At 40.9% G+C, this 12,523-nt stretch overlaps 1 protein-coding gene across 3 annotated transcripts in view; it reads right to left on the reverse strand.

The window, feature by feature from the left end:
• Nucleotides 1-1,393: 1,393 nt before the first annotated feature.
• The window catches only part of SUZ12 (SUZ12 polycomb repressive complex 2 subunit), a 32,898-nt gene continuing 21,768 nt past the window's right edge, over nt 1,394-12,523 (reverse strand). For all 3 annotated transcript variants that reach the window (XM_083427400.1, XM_083427402.1, XM_083427401.1), the window contains 6 exons: nt 9,938-10,029; nt 9,665-9,808; nt 8,677-8,834; nt 6,811-7,009; nt 3,995-4,074; nt 1,394-3,713 (listed from right to left, as the gene is read on the reverse strand). In XM_083427400.1, coding sequence (XP_083283526.1) covers nt 3,362-3,713; nt 3,995-4,074; nt 6,811-7,009; nt 8,677-8,834; nt 9,665-9,808; nt 9,938-10,029 — 1,025 coding nt within the window. In that variant the 3' untranslated portion in view covers nt 1,394-3,361. The remainder of the gene's footprint in view (nt 3,714-3,994; nt 4,075-6,810; nt 7,010-8,676; nt 8,835-9,664; nt 9,809-9,937; nt 10,030-12,523) is intronic.

Here is a 12,523-nt window from a genome sequence, read left to right on the forward strand (position 1 = left end):
ATTGCTCTGTCCCAGCTCCTGCCAACCTAGCAGTTTGAAAGCATGCCAGTGCAAGTAGATAAATAGGTACCAAGGTAAACGGCATTTCTGTGCGCTCTGGCGTCCGTCATGGTGTTCCATTGTGCCAGAAGTGGTTTAGTCATACTGGCCACATGACCCGGAAAGCTGTCTGTGGACAAACGCCGGCTCCCTCGGCCTGAAGCGAGATGAGCGCCACACCCCCTAGTCACTTTTGACTGGACTTTACCATCCAGGGGTCCTTTACTTTTTAAAAGAATTTGTCATCTTGAGCACATGGATTAATTTGAGGACATTTCAGATCAGCCATTTTAGAATGACAGCCCATAGCTGTCATTGACTGGACTTAACTGTCTAGGGGTCTTTTACCTTACCTTTACCTTACTATATTCATCCCACCTTTTCTACAGAAGACCTAAAGGTGGCAAACATGGCTTCCCTATTCTTCCTCACCTAATTTCCTTTTTATCCTCCCGAAAAACAAAGTGGGAAAGGTTACACCCAGTGTGGTTTACCACAATGCTACTCAAAAGTGGTGGCCCACAGACCACTGCCTGCCTGAATGTCATCAGCTTCTACTTGACAGTAACTCCACCACATCCCAGACCAGGTGGGACCCCTCAGGGACCAGATACGGTATTTGTCCCCGACAATGGGGGAGGGGAGTTGCCAGACTACCACATCCAATAGCTTGAGAAGCCCTTCCTTAGCAGAAATTGGCCTGGTTTTGATACATCATTAATTCTTTTGCCTGGAGCGTGTATATGTCTAAGGTGGGGGACTGTGACAATGTTCCTTCTCCTCCCATAAAAGAAAAAGGTGCCATTTTTGAATATTTCTCCATCTCAACAGCCTCCTACATGTTCCAATTAGTATTTAGAGTGCTGGAGACATTTAAATACCGCACACTCAAAGGGAGAGAAAAAAAATTGGTGTCATGAATCAATTTTTATTTGACCCATTTTGATTTAGTCACCAATCTAGCAGCCGCATTCTGGATTAGTTATAGTTTCCAAGGCACCTTCAAAGGTAAACCCACGTAGAGCGCATTGCAGTAGAGCAAGTGGAAGATAACCAGAGCATGCACCATGACTAAAGGATTTCAGGCTCAAGAGATACAGTCAGTCCTCATTTCATGCAGGTAAAAAGGGAAAATAAACAGAAGTTACTTCATTTCAAGAAACATATAATGCACAAATTAATGCATAGAGAACTGTCCATATCAGGCTGCAGATCACAATACCTGTTCCAAATTAAAAAACTCGATATGCCTGGTTCCAAGTCAGAATCTCTCTCTCTCTCTCTCTCTCTCACACACACTACACACCCCTTACCTGGTTGCTCCTTTAAAAAAGCAATAGCACACCACAGAAGATTTTTATATTATTGAACTTTATGTACAAAATCCAATTTCAAATAAACATTTAATGTAAAAACAAAAAGGTCCATTAAACACTTCTTTTATATCTACTGTACCATTCAAATGTTCACCCAGTTTACATGATTTATTGAAAGTCTCATTAAGGGTACATATAGAAAATCCATCTTTATTATAAATAGAAACAAAGGGATTCTCAGCTTTTATTATAAATTGACATGACATACAAAGTTTATTGGACAGAAGTAATTTCATTACTATTTTGGGAGGGGTCACCAACTTTTTTGTGCAAACAATGCTAGCCTCCTTTTAAGCATTAAGAGCGCGGCTGCTTAAGAAGTGACATAAGCAATAGTTCTACAACTACGTCTCTCCTAAAATATATTTTTTTACATATGTGCACAGCTTTAGCAAATTAAAGCCCAAGAGAAATGCTTGACCGGCTATTCAAAGGTGTAATAAGAGTTTGCTACAACTCAAGAGCAGGAAATTCGAGAAGTCTAAAGAAAGCTGCAGTCTCCCTCTTTCCTATTGACACAAACCTGTGACCAAGAACTTAATACTGGATGACAAATCACATCCACACCATTAGTTAAATAGTCTCACAGTTAAACACATCTTTAGGGACCAAAGTCAGTATTTACAGTTTTATAAATTTCTGGAAAAAAACCCATTACAAAGCTTACCCCCACCCCCCACCCCAAACAAAAACCAAAAACCAACAGGGATCTGCCTTCTTGTGGTGGTGGAATGAAATAAAAAATTAGAAACACCTGTATTTACATAATCAATCCTTTATAAATAAAGAATATGAAAAAATGAACTATTCAAGAATTTTAAAAAAATGAGGCGATGCCACTCAACTACAGTGCTGGCTGGAATAAACCCTTGAAGCTGATACTGTACCAGTAGTGAAGCTACTTTCCATTGGAAAAAAGAAAATCTGTAAACATGTGCATAAAATGTGTTAGCAGTGCAAGACTGCACAGGTTAGCATCTGTATTGAATGCAATACATCACAGAGTACTTGCATAAGAAGTGCCACACATTTCCTGGCCTAATTTTACAGTGCATTTCCCCTTCAAAACTAGCAACCAAAAATTTAACGCCATGCTTCGATCTTACAGTCTGTATATAGGCAAAATAGGTACGTATCCAGGCACTGCCTACCATGGCCTCCAGGTGTTAACACTTGACCTCTTAGCCAAAAGGCCGAGAAGCGATCTCCTAGGTGTTAAACAAAGCATTCTATTAAACAACTCTCAACAGTTATGCTTGATTAGGTTAAAGGTTGGATCTAGTACACCTTGTTATCTGCAGATTCGTTCGGACTACTGACAGAATTAATATGGTACTTCCCCTGTGTTTGTAATGAGAAAAGCAGAGGTGGTTGTTTTTTTTTTTTCCAAAAAAGGTTTGAGGCAAAGAAGTGCTATGTTACAGCTGAATGTTTAAAAAGTGTTTAGAAATTTGCAATCTGTAGTTTGACACCTATAAGATCAAGGTAAACTTTAAATGGTGTGTTATTTGCCACAAAAAAAAGTTAACCTAAGGAATTTCTAAGTACAAAGCATAAACTGTCCGAATCTCTTTCCCTAATTTTCAACTCCATGGTAGGAAAGACAGCCAGTACAGATGCAAAAAAAAATTATCAAAAAAAAATCTTTATATAAAAACTGGTTTACATATACTCAAGTTATGTAAATTCAGTACAGTTCATAATTAAAATTCCCAAAAATTGTATTGCTCTTCATGCTCAAACTTTGAGTATTGTCATTACACCACTAGAACTGATATACATGTAGTACTTGCATAATCAACTCAAAAGGAACCATATTGTTGAAATCCTGTTTCCAGCAGTGCCTGTTAGGAGCCTGTGTGTCATATTAAATTCCTTATAAGAGTTCATGCATCTTAAAATGTCACTTCATTGTTTGTGCATTGAATGCCCCTTTGCTCTTCTTTTCAGATCTTCTGTTTTCTATTCTGTTTTGCCATACATGAGATGGCATCCATTTCTGAGGATCTTTCCCTAGTGTTAGTTTCACTGCAGCCATTGGTAATTCCAGTTTGTTCTTCAGAAATCTCCTCCATTGTTGGGGTAGCAGCAGTAGACTCTCCTTTTTCCAATTTCTGCTGCATTTCTCGAAGCTTAGTAACAGCTTTGTCTATGGACATTATGCTTATAAGGTTAAAGTCATGCATGCTGACTAGGTGAAGCATGAAGTTTTGACACAAGTTCTTCTTAATTATTTTGTGTCCATAATTTTCAACAAACAGCATACAGGCATGATTCATTTGATTGTCTGCAATAAACCTGTAACATAAAAAAATGACGCAAGGCATTATTACAGATTTGGGTGCCCAAAGATGCCTACAATATCAAAATCCTGCTCAGACATGCTGTCATGTATAACTTGCTTCTCCACAATTCCTACATAGGGTTTTTTAAATGCTCAGTAGTTCACACAATAAAAAAACACATTAAAATAACAGATATGTGAAAGGCTTAAAAGCATTTCAGGGTTGTTGTTTTATTTTTAATTGTAATCTAATCAGTTTTCATAAATTTATAAAATTGAAGTTCTAAGTACGCACCCGTGCTTCATAACGTGTAGATTCCATAATTTCATCACTTCTTTTTCTCCTTCATTCACATCTGAAAACTCTTCAATTTGCTGCAGTGAGACAACCATTTAAAGATCATTAGCATGCATCTATTTAAGTCAGGCATTGCTTGGCTTGTTTTCCCCATCATCTGCTTATTATTGTCATAATTGCTTTGCATAGTCAGTACAATTCCACACAGCCAGAACTAAGCAGCAAGAGCTGGGGAAAGGCACACAGTTTTGCTACAAATGTCCCTGAAGTTACTTTTGGAAGAAAGTGAAGAGATAACTGTTAATGTATTTTGGGAGGGGAAGGGGGAATACAATGGTACCTTGGGTTACATACGCTTCAGGTTACAGACTCCGCTAACCCAGAAATAGTGCTTCAGGTTAAGAACTTTGCTTCAGGATAAGAACAGAAATCGTGCTCTGGCGATGCGGTGGCAGCAGGAGGCCCCATTAGCTAAAGTGGTGCTTCAGGTTAAGAACAGTTTCAGGTTAAGAACGGACCTCCGGAACGAATTAAGTAGGTAACCCGAGGTACCACTGTATAGGGAACGTGCCTTGTGCTCGCATCTAAGTGTTTACACTAACAGAGAATATTTGGGGGGTTTTGCGCAATGGCAGAGAGAAATGAGAGGGGAAAGTCTATTAAATCCCTTCAGTAGGTTGATGCAAAGGCTCTTTCACTTCAGTTTACACATTATTTGAATTGGAGGTTTCATTTAAAATAATTGTTAGATATCACTTCATGTCAAATCAAAAGGATGAAACAGGAACAGAAAGCTGAATGCTGTCAAAAAGCAGGGATGTTACATTATTTGGTGGTGTGGTCCTGCGATACCAACATTATGGAGGTGAATTAAGGAAAATTAAGGCTGTAATGGAGGTAAATATTTCTTCAGAACTTTTAAATAATTTTACTTTAAATAATTTTATTAGGATTTTTGGAAGAAACAGAAGAACTAGATTTTGTGGGTTTTTATTGGTGGCAGACAAAATACTAATTGAAAGGAAGAAGTCCAAAAATGATTAGACGTTTAAATGTTAAAAATGATCAAGTTGGCAAAGTTAACCTGCTGGATTAAAGAATAGAGAATAAAAAAGAAGTCTGTAAAATGAATTATTTTGAAACTTCAAAAAAAAATGTAAAAGTAATCTAATTTTAAGCAGAAATTAGATCAAATTAATGGAATTCTAAGCAGGTGTTTATAGAGATGGAATATATAGAGATTTAAAATAACTGTTGTATTTAAATGATCAATGTATAGGTTAAAATATTAAGTTGCTATCTGAAGAAATGTATTTTCAGATTTTGTGATTGTTATGAGCATTTTGTTTCTAAAGCTGAAATTAGAGCAGTAATAAGAAAAAGAACAGGTTCTTTCATGAGCCTAAAATGGGTTATGACAAATGAGGATTGCCATGCCTAACTTCAGTTTCCTGAACAGTCCACAATGTTTTGTATTACGATTATTTGTGTGGCATCCAAGAATGTCAGTCTGCCAAAGGAATGGACAAAGCAGGTGGGATTCCTTTTCCTCCTACCGCACTCCCAAACAACCCTGCTCTGGAGAGTTGGGGGTCACACCAATGCAGATTTGGGGAGGGGTGTGTGGGAGTTGCAAGGGCGAGGAGAGGAAATCAAAGCCTGCTCATGTGACGTTAGAGGTCACTCCGTGGTATGCCCCATGGAGAGCCTCAAGGTCCATAAATTGCAACACCCTAGTGGTCCCGGGCCCTAAGGAAGTTAGATTGGCTTCAACCAGAGCCAGGGCCTTTTCAACTCTGGCTCCGGCCTGGTGGAACGCTCTGCCTCATGAGACCAGGGCCCTGCAGGATCTGATTTCTTTCCGCAGGGCCTGTGAGGCAGAGTTGTTCCGCCTGGCCTTTGGCTTGGAGCCAATTTGATTCCCTCCCTCCCTCTCTTTCTTTTTTCTTTTCCTTCTCCTCCTGTGATGAGGCTACATTTTAATATTTTAATGTTCCATTATTTTAAGGTTGTATTTTACTTTTGTTTTTAAGTTGTAATCATTCATCTTGTTTTTATTATTGCTTGTAAGCCGCTCTGAGCCCGGCCTTGGCTGGGGAGGGCGGGGTATAAATAAAAATATATTATTATTATTATTATTATTATTATTATTATTATTATTATTATTATTATTATTAAATCTTCCTTGCCAAACTAGAGTCCTAGGCCATTACTGAATAGTCTAGTATTGTCCAAGTCGTAATATTCTGTTACGTAGCTTCTAGCAGACATTCGGTATCCGGCAATTCCAAAATGTTTTTAGCACAAAAATGTGTGTGCATGTAATTTTAACTGCCTCTGACAATCACAACTTTCTATTTAGCGGGAAGAAATCCCAATGAAACATGGATGATTTATGATGGCCAATACTTGTAATGCCTAATAAAAGTTTGGCAAAGTATGCAAGCTAGTCACAACCATCAATTTGGTCCCGTTTTATCACCAAGCTCGTCTATTGCCCACATCCAATATTTCACCACCCCATAAAAACTAATTGTGTTAATAGATGGCTTCCTCAACCTCGGCCCTCCAAATGTTTTTGGCCTACAACTCCCATGATCCCTAGCTAGCAGGACCAGTGGTCAGGGATGCTGGGAATTGTAGTCTCAAAACATCTGGAGGGCCGAGGTTGAGGAAGCCTGGATTAAGACATAGTATCGCAATGTGCCTTTTCCAAGAATGCAAAGTGGGAAACACAGTATGTAGGTTTGTCCCATGGAAAGCAGGAATATCGCTCAGCAAAAGAAGAACTATCTGCTGTCGGACAAAGTTACCGTGATAGTTTTCTCCCTTAGCCACTCAGGGTCCTTTTCATCTTCACTGTCAACTTCCATTTCTTGTGGACGGAGAGGTAAGCATGTATCACTGTGGAAGTATAACCGATTGTGTCCACTGCTGTATGTTCTTTGCTGTTCCACTTCTCCATCTTCAGATTCAAGGAATTCAGACATGCTGGCTTTTGTACGCTTTGGTCTGGAAAAAAAAAAAAAAAAAGATGCACGTAGAAGAGGAAAAAAATAGTATGTATGGTTTGTAGCAGGTACCTAAAAGCCTGGCAGCCATATATCTGCAACGTATAGAACAGATGATACCTACAAAGCTCACTTTTCAGTCAGATCAGGGCTATTCTATGATCCTAGAGTTGCTGCCCATCTGCAATTTACCAAGACCTTAACCACATCCACGAAAAGAAGGCCAGAGGGGTAGCCATGTTAGTTTCTTGCAGAAAAAACAACCAAAAGTTTTATATGGGTAACCTTTAAGGTGCCACAAGACACTTTGCTGCATTTGTAGGGGGGAAATGGAAACATATACAATGGCTAGCAATATGGAGTGTCTTTGCTGCATATTTCCAACTATTTCAAGAACCCAAAATAGTCTGTTTTGACAGGTTTCTGCCTCTGCATAGCATGTCACTAACGAATTATCTGAGCCTGACTAAAAATCAACCTCTGATAAGTGGTGAGTATCACAGACAATGTCCTAGCAACCAAACTAGCTGGGTACCGCAGAGTAAGAATAAAGAGCTTTGTTTAATTTTCTGACTTCTATAGCTATGGGAGTAACATTCTGATCACTACAGCAACATTAGTAACAGCACAATCCTAACCTTGTCTATGCTACTGAATGCACTGGGGCTTACACACAAGTGGGGTTAGGACTGCGTCCAAAGTTACTAGAAAATAGGAAGATTTAGATCGGATGCTATAAATTAAGCCAATTTTTGTTAGGCCTGCAAGCTTTAATAGGTTTTGCTTGGTAGAAGAACCAAGTGATCAGGGGAGACCAATTGGAATCAGCAGAGCTGTGAAAGAAGAGCAGACTATTTCATTTTTTGAGGCTGTGGCATTGCAGGAATAGCAAAGTATTAAGGATGGCCTTTACTTTCAGTGGGGGGTAATGCTTATTAATGGAATTTCTTCAGTGTGTCAAAGCAGGCTTCCACATTTTCATTTGTCACAGTGGCTATGGACACATGTAACACTGAACCAAACTATGGCTTAGTACGAAGCAGCAGGAATGCTAATGCGGTGAAAAAACAGCAGTCATTGTGCTCTTACGCTGCTCCTGCTACACTCCTGCGAGCTAACCCATGGTTTGGGCTTAGTGTTACATTTGTTTGGGGAGCCAAACAATGAGATGTAATGCTAAACCAAACCATGGCTTAGCATGGCAGCAGCAGGACTGGAGAGAAGCACAGCGGCCATGGTTAAAGTCCAAATGTTTCAAAAGGTAGGCATAATAAAAGTTCCTCAGTTGACGGTCCTAAATTAAAGTTATGTTTAGGTTTGTTGCTGAATTTATGTACTCTACTTTGATCAATCCCCACCACTGGCTTTATTTAACAAGCAGCACATATACCAATGAAGTTAAATGGATGTACTATTGTGCACCACTATAATATGCATGTCCTACAAAGAGGAGGGCAATTTTTAATATCCACTGAGGAAGTGGGAAGAAAACATGGAGATCGAGAACTTACAGTAATAAAACTGCTGTAAGTCGCTTTAAGATTTTCAGCAGCAGGCAGTACAGAAACATTTTAACAGAGAGATAGCTATATAAACAGATAAATAAGATCTTACAGACAGGGAATGCAAACAGTTGCAGATATCTGCAGAACACGGTTTCCTACCAACCTGCATACAAGAATGTGAGTAATTGGTGTTCGCTTGACTGGCCCATTACGGCTGAATGCAAACCCAGGCTGGCGATGAATATCCTGAGGATTTCCTGCATATGAGCCATCATAACACTCATTGATGGAAACATCTATCCTAGCACCTTTGGGATGATACTGTAATAAATAAATATTTAGCATCGTAAGTGTTAATTGCAACCACCCATTCCTTCTGCGACGTGAAAACTCTGCTTTCCTTGACACATCTCTTACTCTGGCTAAAGCCCCTGAACACAGCAGCGTTAACCAAATTTAAAATAACATTTTCCAGTCCTATCACACAATGTCTGGGAAACCAAGTCTCAACCACTGTTAGTCTGCTTTCGGGCATGTTATTTATGATAGTTATTGTAGCTGCACTTTTGTCACTCTGCCTTGAAAGTATCAAATTTGTTTCACTTGACCTTCTGACTCTGTATCATACCAAGAGCAGTCCTCTGCCAAGGTAATAATATCAACCGCTGCCCTTGTGCTCACAGAAGTGCTTTTGACCCAGTGAAAACAACTGCCAATGAAACTAGTGGGGAGGCTATTTCCCCAAATTCCATTTCCCCTGCACCCCCCCCCCCCAATGCATAATTCTACCCTACAATGGTACCTCCGGTTGCGAATGGGATCCATTCTGGAGGTCCGGCCACATCCCAAGGAATTCGCAACCAGAGGACCGCTTCTTCGCATGCACGCGGTTTAGCACTTCTGCGCATGCGGCGAAACCCAGAAAAACACTTCCAGGTTTGCCACGTTCACATCCCGAAGTTTACGTAACCAGAGGCATACGTAAGCGGACTGTATTATGGAGGATCCCCCAACCCTCTAGAGCTGATCTTCCAGGGTGCCATCTCCCTTCGTCTTGTTAGTGGATCAAGAGTCCTTGTGTGAGCATAGGAGCAGCAACTGGATTCCCTCCGCACCAGAGGTGTTACAGAGATACAAGGAAAAATACTTACCACATAATTGAAAATAAACCGGCTGTGACAAAGCTTGAGATGTTTGAGTAAGCTGTAAAGTTTACGGCAGTTCAGGGTGCACCACGGGCAATGCAAGTCATCTCTAGCTTCAGTCTGCTGCCTTGTATTGTTATTATACAGGAACTGGCAAAAACAAGAGCTTGTTATTAGTATAAAGTTGTCTCCTCTTTTTCTACTACGCAGATGGGAAGCAGTACTTGCTAATGGTCAGGTCTAATCATGCACCGTCTCAAATATTAGATTTTTCAATACCTGATAAAATATTCTCAGTTTCTGTCGAGGCTCATTTGAAACATCCCTTTCTTTTCTTGCTTGCAGGTCTGGCGGCAAAGATTCTTTTACAGCTGCAAAAGAACACGGATGTCACTAACTGTACTACTGTTCAAAACAAACCTGTACAGGACTCAATGTTTTGTAAGTACCGTATTTTTCGCACCATAGGGCGCACCGGACCATAGGGCGCATCCAGTTTTTAGGGGGGGAAATCAAGAAAAAAATATTCCCCCCCCAGCCCCAAAGAGCAGCGTACAGGCTGCACACAACCTCTCCCTGCCAGAGGGGTTGTGTGCAGCTATGGAACAAGCCAAGGCAGCAAGCGGGATGGATCCCGCTCACTGTTTTGGCTTCCCCTTTAGCCCCGTGCAGCCTCTCCGTGCCGGGAGACGCTGCGCAGGGCTAAAGAAGCCATAGCCCCGTGCAGCCTCTCCCTGCCGGGGAGGTTGCAACGCGCAGCTATGGAAGAAGGCAAGGCAGCGAGTGGGATGGATCCTGCTCGCTGTTTTGGCTTCCCCTTTAGCCCCGTGCAGCCTCTCCTTGCCAGAGGGGTTGCACGCAGCTGTGGAAGAAGGCAAGGCAGCGAGTGGGATGGAACCTGCTCGCTGTTTTGGCTTCCCCTTTAGCCCCGTGCAGCCTCTCCTTGCGGAGGGGTTGCGCGCAGCTATGGAAGAAGACGAGGCAGCGAGTGGGATGGATCCTGCTCGCTGTTTTGGCTTCCCCTTTAGCCCCGTGCAGCCTCTCCTTGCCGGAGGGGTTGCACAGGGCTAAAGAAGCCATAGCCCCGTGCAGCCTCTCCCTGCCAGAGAGGTTGCACGCGGCTATGGCACAAGCCTGCATTCGCTCCATAGGATGCACACACATTTCCCCTCAATTTTTGGAGGGGAAAAACTGCGTCCAATACAGCGAAAAATACGGTAAAGTGCCCCCATTTTGTTATAAGTAGCTGCTTAGCAAAAGGGAATTGAGTGGTCTCATTGAATAATACACACATTTCAGAACACAAGACAGGGCTCCTAATTAAGACAAGTAGGAGAGCATAGCATGCTTTTAGCACTAGCTTCAACCTCTCTTCCTTCCACTTTTTAGTGCATAAAAAGTACAAAAGAAGAAGAAAACAAAAAGAACCTCTTGTAACATATGAATGGATTGCTGATAGACTGTGTATGGACATTTCGAATGCAGACATTAACTGTGTATGGACAAATACACTGACAATTGGAATGCATTTATAAAAAATATAGCAGGAAATAAATAAATGAATAAATGAATGAATGTATTAAAATAATCATTCCACTTATATACCTTTGTATTAGACAAGCGTGTACGCAATCACCCCTACTTGACATACTACCTAGATTTGTTCTTGGAAAATAATTATGTTAATCTTGCAAACACAGACTCCAAGCCTATACTACATTTGTATCAGCCCTTCCTTCCATGAAGCTTATTATCCCATTCTATGATTTTAAACGCTTGCCTAAAGCTATCCACAACCTTCATGGCTGAGCAGCTATGTCTAACACACCATCTACTAAATCACACAAGAACCTAGTCAGTGTATGAACTTTTTAACAATTGGCTGAACAAAAAAAAACACCTTTATTATAATTCCTCACGGTAGACCACTCCTTTTCACCCACCAGCATGGCAGCATACCATGATTTTCAAGAACCTTTTGATAAGAAGAAAAAAGTATTTCCACCCTCAGAAATACAAGGCAAACGATGCTTCATACATTATAATACTGCCACCACTAAAATTCTCACATCAATTTCACTTTTCCCACCAATCTTTTTTGGAGTGAAAACTGCTCTGCATCTAAATCTTCCCCGTACCTGTGCCACTGCTACATGCTGATGACAGGAACTGGAAGCAGTACAGTTGCTTTTTAATGGATATTCTCAATATTATTAATTTGAACCCCCTTGCTTTGGCACCTTGTGTGAGGGAACTGCTTGCACTGCCCTAAATTCGGCGCTGGCTTAAGAGTCGTACAGCTAAAGACAGCACTAAAGGTCTTCAAGATCCACACATTGATTCTTTGCAGGTATAAGAACAATATATCCAATTCATTCTGGCCAGTGACCGAAATAAATCAATTCACTCATTCATTCAATATATCCAATACCATGACACTAAGAATGGTTCTTACCTAAAAGGTGACATGGGTGGTTATACTGTCCTCTTGTGAGACGACAGAAAACAGAGCTCTTTGCCCATTACACACACACACACACACACACACACACACACACAAACCCCTGCTCTGAGTCAAGACGAAGGTTGCCAGGTTTTTTTCAATGAATCCAGGGACACTTTTCAACTTCAGTAGGAATGATAGGATTGTGTATAGGGACTAATTTGTAAAACTGGGGACTGTCCCAGGAAATGGGGACGTCTGGCAACCTTAGTCAAGACAGGGAAAGGACTGGTCAAGAGGAGAAGGAAAGTACCCTAAGTAGCTAACCATGTGATTCCAGTCTTATGGCACTAGAGGGCAGCATAACCCACCATGTGATGTGCTTACCACCTTTGGAGAGCTCAAAAATACGATGTTTTACC

Source organism: Podarcis tiliguerta (genome assembly GCF_965153285.1).
Source record: "Podarcis tiliguerta genome assembly, chromosome: 2".
NCBI lineage: Eukaryota > Metazoa > Chordata > Lepidosauria > Squamata > Lacertidae > Podarcis > Podarcis tiliguerta.